The sequence below is a fragment of the Lissotriton helveticus genome, chromosome 4_1 (assembly GCF_964261635.1).
Source record: "Lissotriton helveticus chromosome 4_1, aLisHel1.1, whole genome shotgun sequence".
Lineage (NCBI taxonomy): Eukaryota > Metazoa > Chordata > Amphibia > Caudata > Salamandridae > Lissotriton > Lissotriton helveticus.
In genome coordinates this window covers 1,361,087,066-1,361,100,364 of record NC_136063.1, presented here as the reverse complement: position 1 = coordinate 1,361,100,364, position 13,299 = coordinate 1,361,087,066, and the positions used below count along the sequence as shown (strand labels likewise).

Sequence of the window (13,299 nt, the reverse complement as noted above, 5' to 3'; positions counted from 1 at the left end):
CTTGGTGCATCATACAGTCACTTTGATATGTATATGTAAAGCCCAATCAGGATAACATACATTTCTGTTCTCAGTTAAGGGGTATCACCCTAGGCAGAGGGGCTCCTATACAATGCATGAAAGTCAATCAAAATATATGTCGCTATTACATCAGAAAGTAATTATAGTTTAGTGCACACTGTCTGGTCTGGCCTGTGCATCAGGAGAAATGTATGTTCAACAAGCACTGGTAGTGTCACATCCAGTTACAGGAGCCGAAGAGGGGATGCGGGGGGGGGGGGAAGGGGGAAAGGAGGGACAGGGGGGTAAGGTAAACTGGAGGGAAAATAGCGCAGCTATCTGAACAGTATTGTAGGAGAGTCAAGATGGAATCAGATAGTGACAGTACTGTTCCATTAATCAATGGAGTTGAGGCCATTGTGGCAGAAACCGGTCCTGGGAAGCTTGATTCCGGTCCAGGGAAGACATGGCTTGGCAGTTCGGGCTGGACTGTTCCCATGAGGCACAGGGTCAGACTGATTTGCATATGGCCATGTCTGAACTGGGGTGGCGGAGTGAGCTAAAGAACGGTGATGGATTAAACCCAGATCAGTTGACTGGGGGTGAGTGTATTGTCAACGCTCCGTTCATCACCACCTTTGGTTTTTCTTCGCCATTGTGGACGGAGTCACAGATCGTCATCCATTTGCATTCTGCCCTGTTGAGGAGGGTTTTTATATCCCCCCCACGGATGGGCAGTGTGGGTTTTTCAATCACTTGCCATTGTATGTCTACATCCAGGTGGTTATTCTGTAGGAAATGTGAGACCAATGGGGCTGACACAGTTTTGCAATTGATGCGACTCTTGTGCTGGATGATGCGTTGTTTGATCATTTGTGTTGTTTGTCCAATGTAGATCAAATTACATGGGCATCGGATGGCGTAGATTTCATTCTGTGATCTGCAGTTCGTATGTTTTTTGAGGTTGTAGGTTTGACCGTTGGCAATGAATTCCTTGGTGTTGATGATTAGACAGCACACACTGCAGGATTGGCATTTGTAATGTCCTATTACAGGGTCGAGACCCCAGGCAGCTGTGATAGTGTTTCTGTCTTGTTGGGTTTGTGGCCAGGTTATGGCATGTACCAAATGGTTGGCGAGATTGTTGCCCCGTTGGTATGAGAATAACGGTTCTTCCTTGAATTGTTCTTGTGATCGTAGCAGAGACCAATTCTTTCTGATAATTTTGTTTATTTTATTGCTGTGAGGGTTGAATTTTGAAACAAAGGGGATCCTTGACATTGGTTTCTTAGGTTGGGTGGTGAGGAGATGGTCCCTATGGCAGAACCATGCTCTTTTTTTGGCTCTGGTGACCAAACGTTTGGGATAGCCACGATGTAGTAGTTTTTCGGTGAGGACTTCCGCTTCCCTGAAATAATCTCTCTTCCATTTACAGTTGCTGCGGATTCTGAGGAACTGTCCATAGGGTAAGTCATCCCGCAGTACCCTTGGATGATAGCTTGAATACAGTAGCAGCGTGTTCTTTTCTGTTGGCTTACGGTATAGAGAGGTGCCTAAAACCCCTTCTTCAGCATGGATGGTGACATCCAAGAAGGGCAGGTCATTCTGCTTGCACTCGCTGGTGAATTTGAGGTGTTCCTGGGCACAGTTTAGCCATTCAATAAAGGGCTGCAATGTGTCAGTCGTTCCTGTCCATAGTAATAGAACATCGTCTATATACCTGCGCCACAGGTTGATGTTATTGAAGAATGGGTTAACTGGCGTTAAGATCAATGTTTTTTCTAGTTCATGGACGAACAGGATGGCAAAATTTGGGGCAAAACATGCGCCCATGGAAACTCCTTTTATTTGTAAAAAGAAAGTGTCCCGATACAAAAAGTAATTGTTCTTTAGAGCAATCCGTAAGAGGTCCATGATAAATTCTGTTGGAATGCGTGTGGGCTGTGGTCTTGAAATGAGTATGTTATGTTATCTTTATTTGTTATGCGCACAGCTGCCCCAGCTAAGGAGCGTCCTGGCGCAGTGACAAGGTAGGACAATAACACAACAGGAACAGAAAAAGGCATTTAAAATAACTGGATTTAAAACAAAAAGGTTTTAATAGCTCTCCTAATAAGCATCAGGTCCTCCATCAGGCGGATATCTGCCGGAAGAGAGTTCCAGATGGAAGCCACTTTGACGCGGAAGGAGCGCCCTCCCGAATGACTAAGCCTGAATCTGGGGACCACAGCGAGAGCCTGACCTTGGGAACGGAGGGCACGCGTGGGTACATAAAAGGATAGAAAGCTGGACATAATTTGGGGGCCAATACCTTTCAGAATTTTAAAGGTTAAGCAGAGAACCTTAAAATGAATTCGCTTCCTCATTGGAAGCCAGTGAAGGGCAGAGAACCTTAAAATGAATTCGCTTCCTCATTGGAAGCCAGTGAAGGGAGCGAAGGACATTAGACACAGAGCAAAATCTGGGCAAGCCAACAATCGCTCTAGCTGCAGCATTTTGTACACGTTGTAGATGGGTAATTTCCGCCTGATTAGCTCCAACCAGGAGAGAACTGGCATAATCCAGGCGCGAGATGACAGTGGCCTGGATCACCAGCTGCCTGGTAGGGGCGTCAAAGTATTTGAGGACGGGTCGTAATCCTCGCAACAGGCCGAAACAGCAGGCGGCTGTTTTTTTGGTGTGGCCAACAAAGGTGAGGCCGGCATCCAACCAGACTCCCAGGTTTTTCAGTTCAGACACCGGGGTCGGAGTTGGTCCCAGTTCCGGCGGCCACCATTGGTCACCCCATAAGTCCACTCTCTTCCCGACAACCATAACCTCTGTCTTGGTGGCATTAAGCTGGAGACAGTTAGCTGTCAACCAGCTGGCCACCGCCTTCAGTCCGTTCTGAAACCTGGGTGCATCTTGCTCCGCATCCCCGCTGAGAGTAACCGCCAGCTGAGTGTCGTCGGCATAGGAGACCAAAGTCAGGCCCCACTGCCTGGCGACCTCAGCCAGCGGTCTCACGTATAGATTGAATAACGTGGGACTCAGCGAGGATTCCTGCGGAACCCCCATGGCCAGCGGCTGGAAATTGGACTTAAAGGAGGAATGGCCAAACAGAAGGAGCGGTCGTCAAGGAAGGAGCGGAACCACTGCAGAGCCTGGCCGCCAACGCCAATCTCCTCGAGCCGGTGCAAGAGGATATATGGGAGACCGTGTCGAAGGCGGCGCTGAGATCTAATAATATCAGCGCCGCCGTCTGACCGGCATCCAGCACCGCTCGAAGATGCTCTACCATCACAAGAAGGGCGGTCTCCGTGCTGTGTCCAGCACGGAAGCCATTTTGTGTGGGATCAAGGACATTGGTCCGGGCGAGATGTTCCGACAAGGCGAGTAGGTTGTGAATCACTCGTAAGCCTTCATCATGGGGGATATTGGTGTAAAGGGACTCGATGTCTAAGCCCGCCATCACTTGTCGGTTGGTGTCAAAAGGTAAATCATCAATAGTGTTGATGAGGTCCATCATGTCTCTGATGTAGGTATCTGTTTCGGGAACAAAGGGTTTGATGATAGAGTCTATATATTTCCCAAGGGGCTCCAGGATTGAGCCCTCCATATCCCGACATACTGTTTAATTCTTTCATCAAGGTACGTGTGTAGCCTCGGGCTAGCGCTTTAACCAGGCACTTCTTTAATGTCCTGCCACTCACCCTCTCACGCCCTCCCCCTTTAGCTACCAGCTACTTCATTGAGCTACCAGATTCCTCAAGACTCCATTGACAATCCCTGCGGGACCCCGGTTGGTCAGAATGACTCCAAACTAATGGATCCATCCAGGTAACCCACAACCTGTATCCACCCTTTCCCTTTTCCCCTCTTTCACTTCCCCTTGTAAATAACCCTTCCCCTCTTTTTCACAGCACCTTTCCAAAATTGACAACCAGTCCTGAAGATGATCCGAAATTATTAGGATCGAAACGCCGTCGACCCAACAGCCTAACCAATAGGCGCATGTTCTCCAGTGGCTCCTAATTTAACTAATTAACTGTGCTTATTGTGAATATATTATGTCACATATACCGCCTCTAGCCACTCACTGTATATAAGTTGCACCTTGCTCACAGTGCGCCGCTCACGCTGTTCTCCCTCACTTGCGTCGCCACTTGCACTATTTATTCACGTTTGCTGCACCAAGTCCTATGTGGTTGTCCTCACAAATTATGCAGTGCTGTACCTAACTGTATATGTCCAACCATGAAATGAACGTTACAACGTAAAAATGAATAACTATTTTCTCATTTGAAACAATTGAGTAATCTCCTTCCTGCCCACCCTAGTAATGCTATGTACATGCTACTGAAAATTGCCTACTAACTTTTACCTTACAGGACACTGTTTGACAATTATAACAATTGATGTGGGCACTGATGGCTGGTGGTGTGTGTGCCTGTAGAAATTGTGCACTGATGGCTGGTGGTGTGTGTGCCTGGTGGAAGTGTGCACTGCAGGCTGGTGGTGTGTGTGCCTGGTGGAAGCGTACACTGACAGCTGGTGGTGTGTGTGCCTGGTGGAAGCGTGCACTGATGGCTGGTGGTGTGTGCCTGGTGAAAGCGTGCACTGGACACACTTTACCGGACCACCTGGTTGCCACCCCAAAAGAACTCCGGTGGGTTACTGAACACCAAACCTACAACAAGACAACAGCAACAACCCACCCCATATCAGAAACGAAAATATGTGTGGACCCCAACGCTCCCACCGCCCTTACTCCCGTCCTGCCCCCGGGACCGACCACGTGAGGGCAGCTATCCAACCAGTCCCTAAAGAAGAGGCTTGACCACGCTGCCAGGTCCATACACCACTACAACACACCTAGCCCCAATAGAACAAGCCCCACCTCCAAGTCAGACAGAATGCCTTCTACCACGCCAACCCACGCCAACTCCCTCACACCGAACTATTTAAAACCGCATGTCTCCAACTCCTTCGATACGTTTCCCCTCAACCTCTCACCCAAAGCGAAAAAGAACCTCAAACACAAACTGTTCAGACAATACCCAGAATCACTATTTGCTGACATGTATTACTGCTCTTCCAAACGCCAAGTAAAACTAGATCTATTTTTTCACACGGAAAGACCCGAAAAGTGGAATTCCGTCCTCAGACCACATCTCAACATTACCAAAACTAACAATACTCCCCACAGTTGCAAACTATCATTCTCTATCCCCAACCACATGACGCGGAGATGGAACACCTCTGTGACCATCTACTCCAACGGCACAGTCCTGATACAAGCTAACAACAACTTTGAGGTATTTGACTCCCTCTTCCCCTCACTTCAGACTGCCTCCTCTCACTCACATCTCCCCCGCCCAACCCACCCCTTCCTCCCGGTCAACCGGACCCCCCAGCTGAGCACACACACCATTCCTGCACCCTCTATCATAAACTCCTACCCCCTCCAAGAGACACCACCCGCACCGCTGGCACCAAGAAAATGCGCACAACCTCCCCCAAAGAACACCAATTGACCATAATACACAGTCTAAGACCTCCAACCACCATACTACGCCCACCTGCAAAAGAACGCAGATGACGCAACATGACCCTCCGCACCCCACCTCCCACCCCTCCCACCCGAAAGCCCTCACAGACAACACAATAACTACTAGACGACAACACAACAGCATCAGGTCTTCTCCCCCTCGGGAGGACCCCGCTCAGAACCCACCCACCCCAACCCCGGAAGAGACAGGGCAACATCTTTCCCTGCTTGAAAGCAAACTAGCTACTATAATACAGGGTTTTAACGAAATCCTAACCAACCCTGCTACACTTCGCAAGCCCCTTAAAACCCCATCTGTACTCCCGTCGCCTCCAACCCCCCACGCCAAAGGCTCGCCAAGACCACACGACACAGTTGGATCCCATTCCCCCTCTCGAGTCACACTATGAGACCCAATAGAACCACGGAGGCTATGTCTGCGGATGAAGCTGCAGAGCTAGCCTCCTCGTACGAAACCCCCTCTATGGGTATCCCTCAATCCATGATCAGGTGATCACCGGACTCAAAAGAGACCACGCCACTCCGAAACCCCGTAGACCCTCTACCTCCCTCACCAACATCCCCATGGCCCCCCTAAGTATGAAACCTAAAAAAGAAACACCCCCTACCAACTGCATGTTCATAAACTGCAGATCAGCCACCAAACGTGCCAAAGAGATAGCAGAATCCATCCTAGCCCATAGCATAGACATAGTCTTCTTCACCGAGACTAGGCCTGGGAGGTAAATTCCGTTCTGCTCGCGGAAATTGAGTGAATTTTGCATTCCGTGGAGAACGTGAAATTGCCCAAAATTCTGCGTTCCGCGGCTTCGCCAATTTTTTTGCTTGTTTGCGTTCTCAAATGCGTGTTTTTGCGAGATATTTTCCCCAAGCACGTAAACAGCAATTGCAAACAGTAAAAAAGCATCGCGAACAAGCAATTCAGTGTGTTCGCGGACTTTCCACGTGTTTGTGGAGATTTTTTACTGTTTCGCGGAGATTTGCGTAAGGCGATTACCCAAATTCCGCCCACCCCTAACCGAGACGTGGCTAAACGACTGCTCACCTCCAATCATGGATACTCTCGTACCCCCAGGCTTTACAATCCTTAACAAAGACCCGTAAAGACCAAGGAGACAGGGGCTTAGCGATCATTCACAACAACAACATATAAGTGACAGAAATAGATACCTTCAACTATGACACCTTTGAATGCCTAACCGCCAACATTAACTCAAGCGACAACAAGACACTACACTGCCACCTCTTATAGCATCCCCCAGGCAGCACCACCACTTTCACGGAGCACCTGCCAGACCTGGTTGCTCACTCCGAGACACTGACAACCTAATTCTGGGTGACCTCAACCTACACTGGAACGTAATACACAGCTCACTAATTCAAAACCTAAATGAGCTATTACACAGCAACAACCTCACAAAGCACTGCTCAGAAGAAACCCATAACAAAGGATCAATCCTGGATGCCATCATCACCCAACACAACGCAATCACAATAGATCATATCATACCGGTGGACTGGTCAGACCACCACCTAATCCTATACCACATCACGCAACGGATCATGTACCAACCTCACATCCAAGACCCCCCACATGGACAATAAACCTAACACAGATCAACATGGGCGACTTAGAAGAAAAGATAAACACGCTCCTGCCCATCTCCTCAGATGGTTTCTCTGCAACAGATCTCATGTCCCACTACAACACAACTATGGTGTCCATCCTAGACCAACTAGCCCCCTTGAAACTAAAAAAACCCAGAAGCACCCCTTCCAGATCCTGGTTCAACACAGACATTGACGATGAAATGAGGTAGCTTAGAGCTACAGAGCCTCTATGGATGAACAATCCCTCTATGAGCCTTCACGATCAACTCACAGCAGCACGAAGGAAATACAAAAAGCACATCATTAACGAAAAACCCACCTTTTTCTGCACTGTTCTGGAGAACGCAAAAAACAGACCCAAGGAACTCTTTAACATCATCAAGCAACTAACTTCCGAAACATCCGCAGCCCCAATCCAGGCCTCCAAAGACCTGTTTGACAAATTCATCAACTTCTTCAACGAAAAAGTCACCGAGATTGAGCTATCACGAGACATCAACATCTATCCCTCCTGCAAAAACCCAATGGCAACAATCAAAACCAACTCACACAAGCTCCCCACGGAAGCCTGGAAATCCTTCGACCCCGTACATGGAGATGAGATTCTCAAACTGATCTCTTCCTCCAAGTCTGCATCCCACGTTCTCGTTCCTGCTCCCACCCAACTGACCAAAGAGATGAAACTCTCATTCGCCCCTCTCTGGTGCAAAATCATAAACAGCTCCTTGAAAACCGAAGTCATACCAGACTGCCTCAAAGTCCGCCAAGTCACACCTCTATTGAAAAAGCCAGGCCTAGACCCCAACGATCTAAACAACTTCAGACCGGTTTACAATCTCCCCTTTCTATCCAAAATCCTTGAAAATGCGTTCTTGATCAACTGACCCAACACATGGACAACATCAACCTGCTAGATCCCCACCAATCGGGCTAAAAGGCTGCAGCACCGAAACCGCAATCCATAACATCGTGGATTACATCCACAAGTCCCTAGACACCAACCAAAGTTGCCTACTCATCCTCCTGGACCTATCGGCAGCCTTTGACATGGTTGACCAAAATCTACCCATCAAGGTTCTCCGAAATAGAGTAGGTGCGGATGGGGTGGTCCTAAAATGGTTCTCCTCCTTCTTACACAACCACTCCCAAAGAGTAAAAATCAAAACCTTTACATCCGACCTACACCCCATCAGCAGAGGTATCCCCCAAGGCACAGTGCTCTCCACTCAACTGTTCAACGTAAACAAGGAACCCCTCACCACCCTTCTCAAAAAAGCCAACATTCCCTTCCATCTATATGCAGATGACACCCATATCTACTTGGAAAGCTCCTTCATTAACGACTTTCTAAGCCTAAATAACACCCTTTGAGAAATTCAACACTGGCTATCAACAAACCACCTTAAACTCAATCAAGACAAACCGAAATTCCTCCTCATCTCAAAGAAAGAAGAAAACCCACAAATCGTAGAGTGACTTAAAGCAATTGATGCCCTCAACGGTAATCTCACTCTGGCTAAATCAGTTAAATCTCTAGGAATCACCATAGACCCTAAACTGAACATGAACAATCACATTAAGATCTCCACGAAGAGTGCCTTCTTCAATCTGAAGCTCCTCAACAAAATCAAGCCCTTCATTCTGCCCAAGGACCCCAAACAAGCCACCCAATCACTGGTGCTATCCAGACTCGACTACGGGAACACAATCCTCACCGGTACAGCTCGATCCCACCTAGCCACCCTCAAAACAACTCTCAATGCAGCTGCCAGAATGGTCACCGGAGTTAAGAAATATGACCACCTATCACCCGCACTCAGAGAACTAAAATGGATCGCGGTCGAAATGAGGGCCAGATTTCGGTCTGCATGCCTCACACAAAAAACCTTGCACACAGGGAAACCGGAATACCTGACTTCCAAACTCAAGAAAGCCGGCCAGACAAGAAACCTCAGGAGCTCCAATACCATGCTACTCATCCCCATGAAAACACGCAAACAAAACTGCTGCACGATCTTTTGCGGGAAACGCATCAAAAATCTTAAACTTCATCTCAGCCGATATCAGGACTATCACTTCCTTTATAACATTCAAAAGACTCCTAAAAGACCTCTACCTCAACCGTGCCTTCCCAAACCAAGAGCCGCCGCGGAAACGCACAAGCTCGCACTCCGCAGCCCCATGACAATGTTCCACTACTACCTACCTCTTCCTACAATCTGCAGCCACTCAATGCTCCACCTCAACCTACCTCTTCAGGCATCTTACAGCCCCTCGACAATGCTCCACCTCTACCTACCTCTTCCACCCTCCCCGATCCCCCCCTCGTTACCTCCTCCTGTAATGAGGTTGAGCCCAGGTCAATGTGCGCTCATCGAGGCTATCTCAGGACTTCCTCACATCAATGACGCTCAGCTTCAGATTCATTTCTGTTGTAAAGCGCTACAATACCCTCGGGTCTGGCCAGCGCTATATAAAACTTCTAAATAAATAGACGTGTTGTGCTGAGGAGACACTGAAATTAGTGTTTGGGTCGAAATGTCAACATAGTGTAAAAAGGTAGGGCCAAATTCGACCAAGAACCCTTCAGTATTTGCCCGGCGTTAGCTGCCTCTCATACCATTCGAGATTACCAAACTAAGAGGCAGGCGCTGGAGACAGAAGGCAGGAAACAGGAGTTTATTCCGACGGAGCAGAACACGTCAAATCAGACAACAGGGTATCTTCTCGAGGTGCTCTAACCGCATCTCTGGGGCCTGGCCTCTTATACACAAGTTTATGGCTTTATTACATTTATGACATCAGTAATGTTTCTTTGAAGGACAGAAAAGACATCCTCGGAATCCCCGGGCCAGGCCCGTTCCCACACATATCTACAGTAGAGTTCCCACCCCGATCTCAGCATGTGGTGGTTATCGCGCAGCTGGACATTCCGCTGGGAACGGGGATGTGTGTGATCAGTCGGATCTTCGGGGTGCGAAAGCATTGATTAATCCCCGCTCCTTTGATGCGAGGCGAAGTCCTACTGTAGGGGGCAATAAACTGCATCTGTTGGGCTAGGTGATGGCCTGGGATCAGGCCGGACAATTGGGCAGGGAGGAAGAGGTTATCAAAAGGGCCTGTTCTTTGAATGAGATGAAAGAGTGAGGGGGTTCAGCACGGGATGTGGCTCGGAGACAGGGTTGCGTTAGAGGTGCGCTTATGGCCCATGCAGGAGAGACCGGGGGCTGTCGGGGCGCGGGGGAATGTTTGCGAGGCCGGGGAGTGAGGGGGGAGAGACGCGCAGGCTGTTGGCAGTGGGCAAAGAGGCCACGACACACAAAATGGCAGCCACTTACGCGCATGATGGGGCCTAAAAGGGACAAGATGGCGTGGCCACTGTTTCACGATTCTCACTTTACTTTCAACAGTGGCTGTGGTGAACATGAATGAACGCCGCTTATATATACCTAATTTTGGTCATTTTCCACAATAGTTTCAGGGATTGTCCATGATTGACTAAATCTACACACGAGGAACTGAAAAATATGTTGGACTGTGTATACTGGAGAAATAGGGGACATCCCACTTGATTGTATATATACACATCATATTTTATTGTTCATACAACTGCTCCTGTGAGCACTGCGCCACCTGCTCCATTGTATGTTACACCATTAACCAAAACGATTTAAATGAATACAATATTTTCTTCCTGAAAGGCTGTGTTTATTTTCTGTCCCTAATACGAATATTAATCACGTGTTCATTGACTGGATTAGACCTGCACTGCTGTATAAGTAAGACCCATGGTTAATGGTCTGTGGTGGCGGAAGCATAATTAAAAGAGATGACTGAAGGACATAAGTAGTGCACAGCTGACACAGGGCACCCTGTCCTGCTGCACAAACAGTAACTTTTGAAATGATGACTGAAAGCATTCGCCGATTATGTACAGGGGCTGTATCATGGAAAGTGCCCCGGGGGCACAGAGGGTGTTTGCATCTGCTTTGCTCGTCCCTGGTGCATTTTGATATTACAGAAGGGGCCACAGACACTTGTGCAACCCCTCCTGTAATACCGATAGCGCTGGCGGACTAAAAGCGCCAGCGCTATCTGCAGGGGGCGTTCCCTCATTTGCTTGGGGTCATGCTCCATGCAAATGAGGGCATCCCTTTGCCTCTGCACCCACGCCTTATTACAGACGTGGGCACAGAGGCAAAGAAGCCCTTAGGAGGCGCACTGATAGTGTGCCACCTCAAAGATGGCACACTGTCAGTGCCCCCCCCTGATGGCAGCCCACTGGAGGGGGGAAAGGGGGTCCCATGAACCCCTCACACATCCCACTGCAGGTGGGTGCAGTCAGTGACTGCACATACCTGCAAGGGGATCTCTAATCTCCTTCAAAAGTGCAGGCAAGTTGCCACCTGCACTGTGAAACACGGAGCAGCAATAAAGCAGCTTTTCCATTTTACACCTAATGCGTTGCCTTGGGGGCAGCATCATAATAGGGCGCATTTTCATTATTTACGCCAAGCATTCCATTTTAAAGATGCGCCTGGTGTTAGCAATGATAATTCGCTTGTTGAGTAATATGGCCCCAGGTGTGTAAGTGGCTCGTAAACTCTGAAAATGTTTTTTGCAATCTAAAAATTGTATAAATTATAAATACAGCGTTCTTACATTATCTGCTCATGCAGAATCGGAAACACTGCATAAACTAATAATGTGATGAAAAGATGAGGCCAACTTATCAAATTTAAATATGGTGTCAGTAGTTATGGTAAGGGTAAGTGACTAGCAGAGGTTCGTCACAGAATCTGAGTGTAAGATTCATCCCTTCCATAGCCAGGAATGTTTCTTTTTTATCTTTTTGCACTTTAATGCTCTCCCAGGTTTGTCTTCCATCCTCACCTTCAGGTAGTGCAAGAAAATAGCTATTCATATCCCTGGTATGTCACTTATTATTGAGCCTGATCCAGGACAGCTGCAGTGAATATCCTGAATCTTTCCCGGTGCAAATTGCCAGAAGATGGGCACATTAGGCTGTACCGTTTGTTGCCTGTCTGGTTTCTGTTTGAAGCAGCAACCAGCAGATGGCATAGGCGGTTTCTTATGTTCACCTCCAACTTGACTCAACACAAAGGCCTCACATAAAAGTCACCCGCCCTCCTGTTGCTGGAGTCTCATCCCGGCTGAAAGCTATCTGGGGCCCCATTATGTAAAGGGGCACTTTCCCTGTTTGAGCACGGTGCACCTTAAACCCTGTGTGCCAGGTACTAACAGGGAAAATGCGCCCCATTACATGATTACAGGAGCACCCGTGGACCCGTGGATTAAGGAGCGCCCGTGGACTGTCGAAATTGCCCACCAGTGGGCCCATCCCACTTACCGGGGACATGACGGTTAAGTGAAAGTCCTGCCCTGTATGCTTCCATACATTAATGAACCTCGTTTTAGCATCCCTGCAGGTTAAAAAAAGCGAAATTGAGATGGATTCGTATTTAACCTGCAAATTGCATCTATACTTTCTGCAGCAGGTGTATTGACTGTTGTAAGCAGGACAGAGTGATACGTGTGCACATTGTATTATCAAATTAGTGTGTATATAGCGCATATATGCCTAAACACTACTAGTCTCTCAAAACATCAGTCGCTATTTTATCGAGTTAATCTGAAAGATGGAAGGCTGAGCTGGCCCTACCTGCTTTATGCCACTCATAAATTCTCACAGTCGTACAGGTTGGAAGTGGTGAGACTGAACTAAATATAACAGCCCCACCTCCCCGTCTAACGGAAGCTCTGTACTCACGTCAGATCTATTGCAGACTTTCAGCACCCGCAGCACGTTCTTACAGACGTTGTCCAGCGGGGTGTTGCCCCCGACACATGTGACGGCCAGCACCTTCACATGAGGGGCCGCCAGGGCCATCATGATAGCCTGGGCATCGTCCGTCCCGCAGTCCACGTCGATGAGGAACTTTTGCTTCTTCGGGGCGTGGGACATCGTGCAGGCGGGGGACGAGGAAGCTTATTGAACAGGAAGAGACAAGAGCAGAGTGAGGCCAGGGTCTGGGCTCGCGGGGTATTTATTGAGACGAGCTGCAGCCTGGGGACAAGAGAACCCCGCCCCTCACATGATGTTATCGAGACAGACA

General features: G+C 48.4%; 1 protein-coding gene across 1 annotated transcript in view; it reads right to left on the bottom strand.

The window, feature by feature from the left end:
* LOC144829109 (pyrimidine-specific ribonucleoside hydrolase RihA-like) overlaps positions 1 to 13,299 on the bottom strand; it is a 585,216-nt gene that overhangs the window by 147,901 nt on the left and 424,016 nt on the right. The window contains exon 2 of the mRNA XM_078687916.1: positions 12,954 to 13,188. Within this exon, the coding sequence (XP_078544042.1) occupies positions 12,954 to 13,148 (195 nt within the window). The 5' untranslated portion in view covers positions 13,149 to 13,188. The remainder of the gene's footprint in view (positions 1 to 12,953; positions 13,189 to 13,299) is intronic.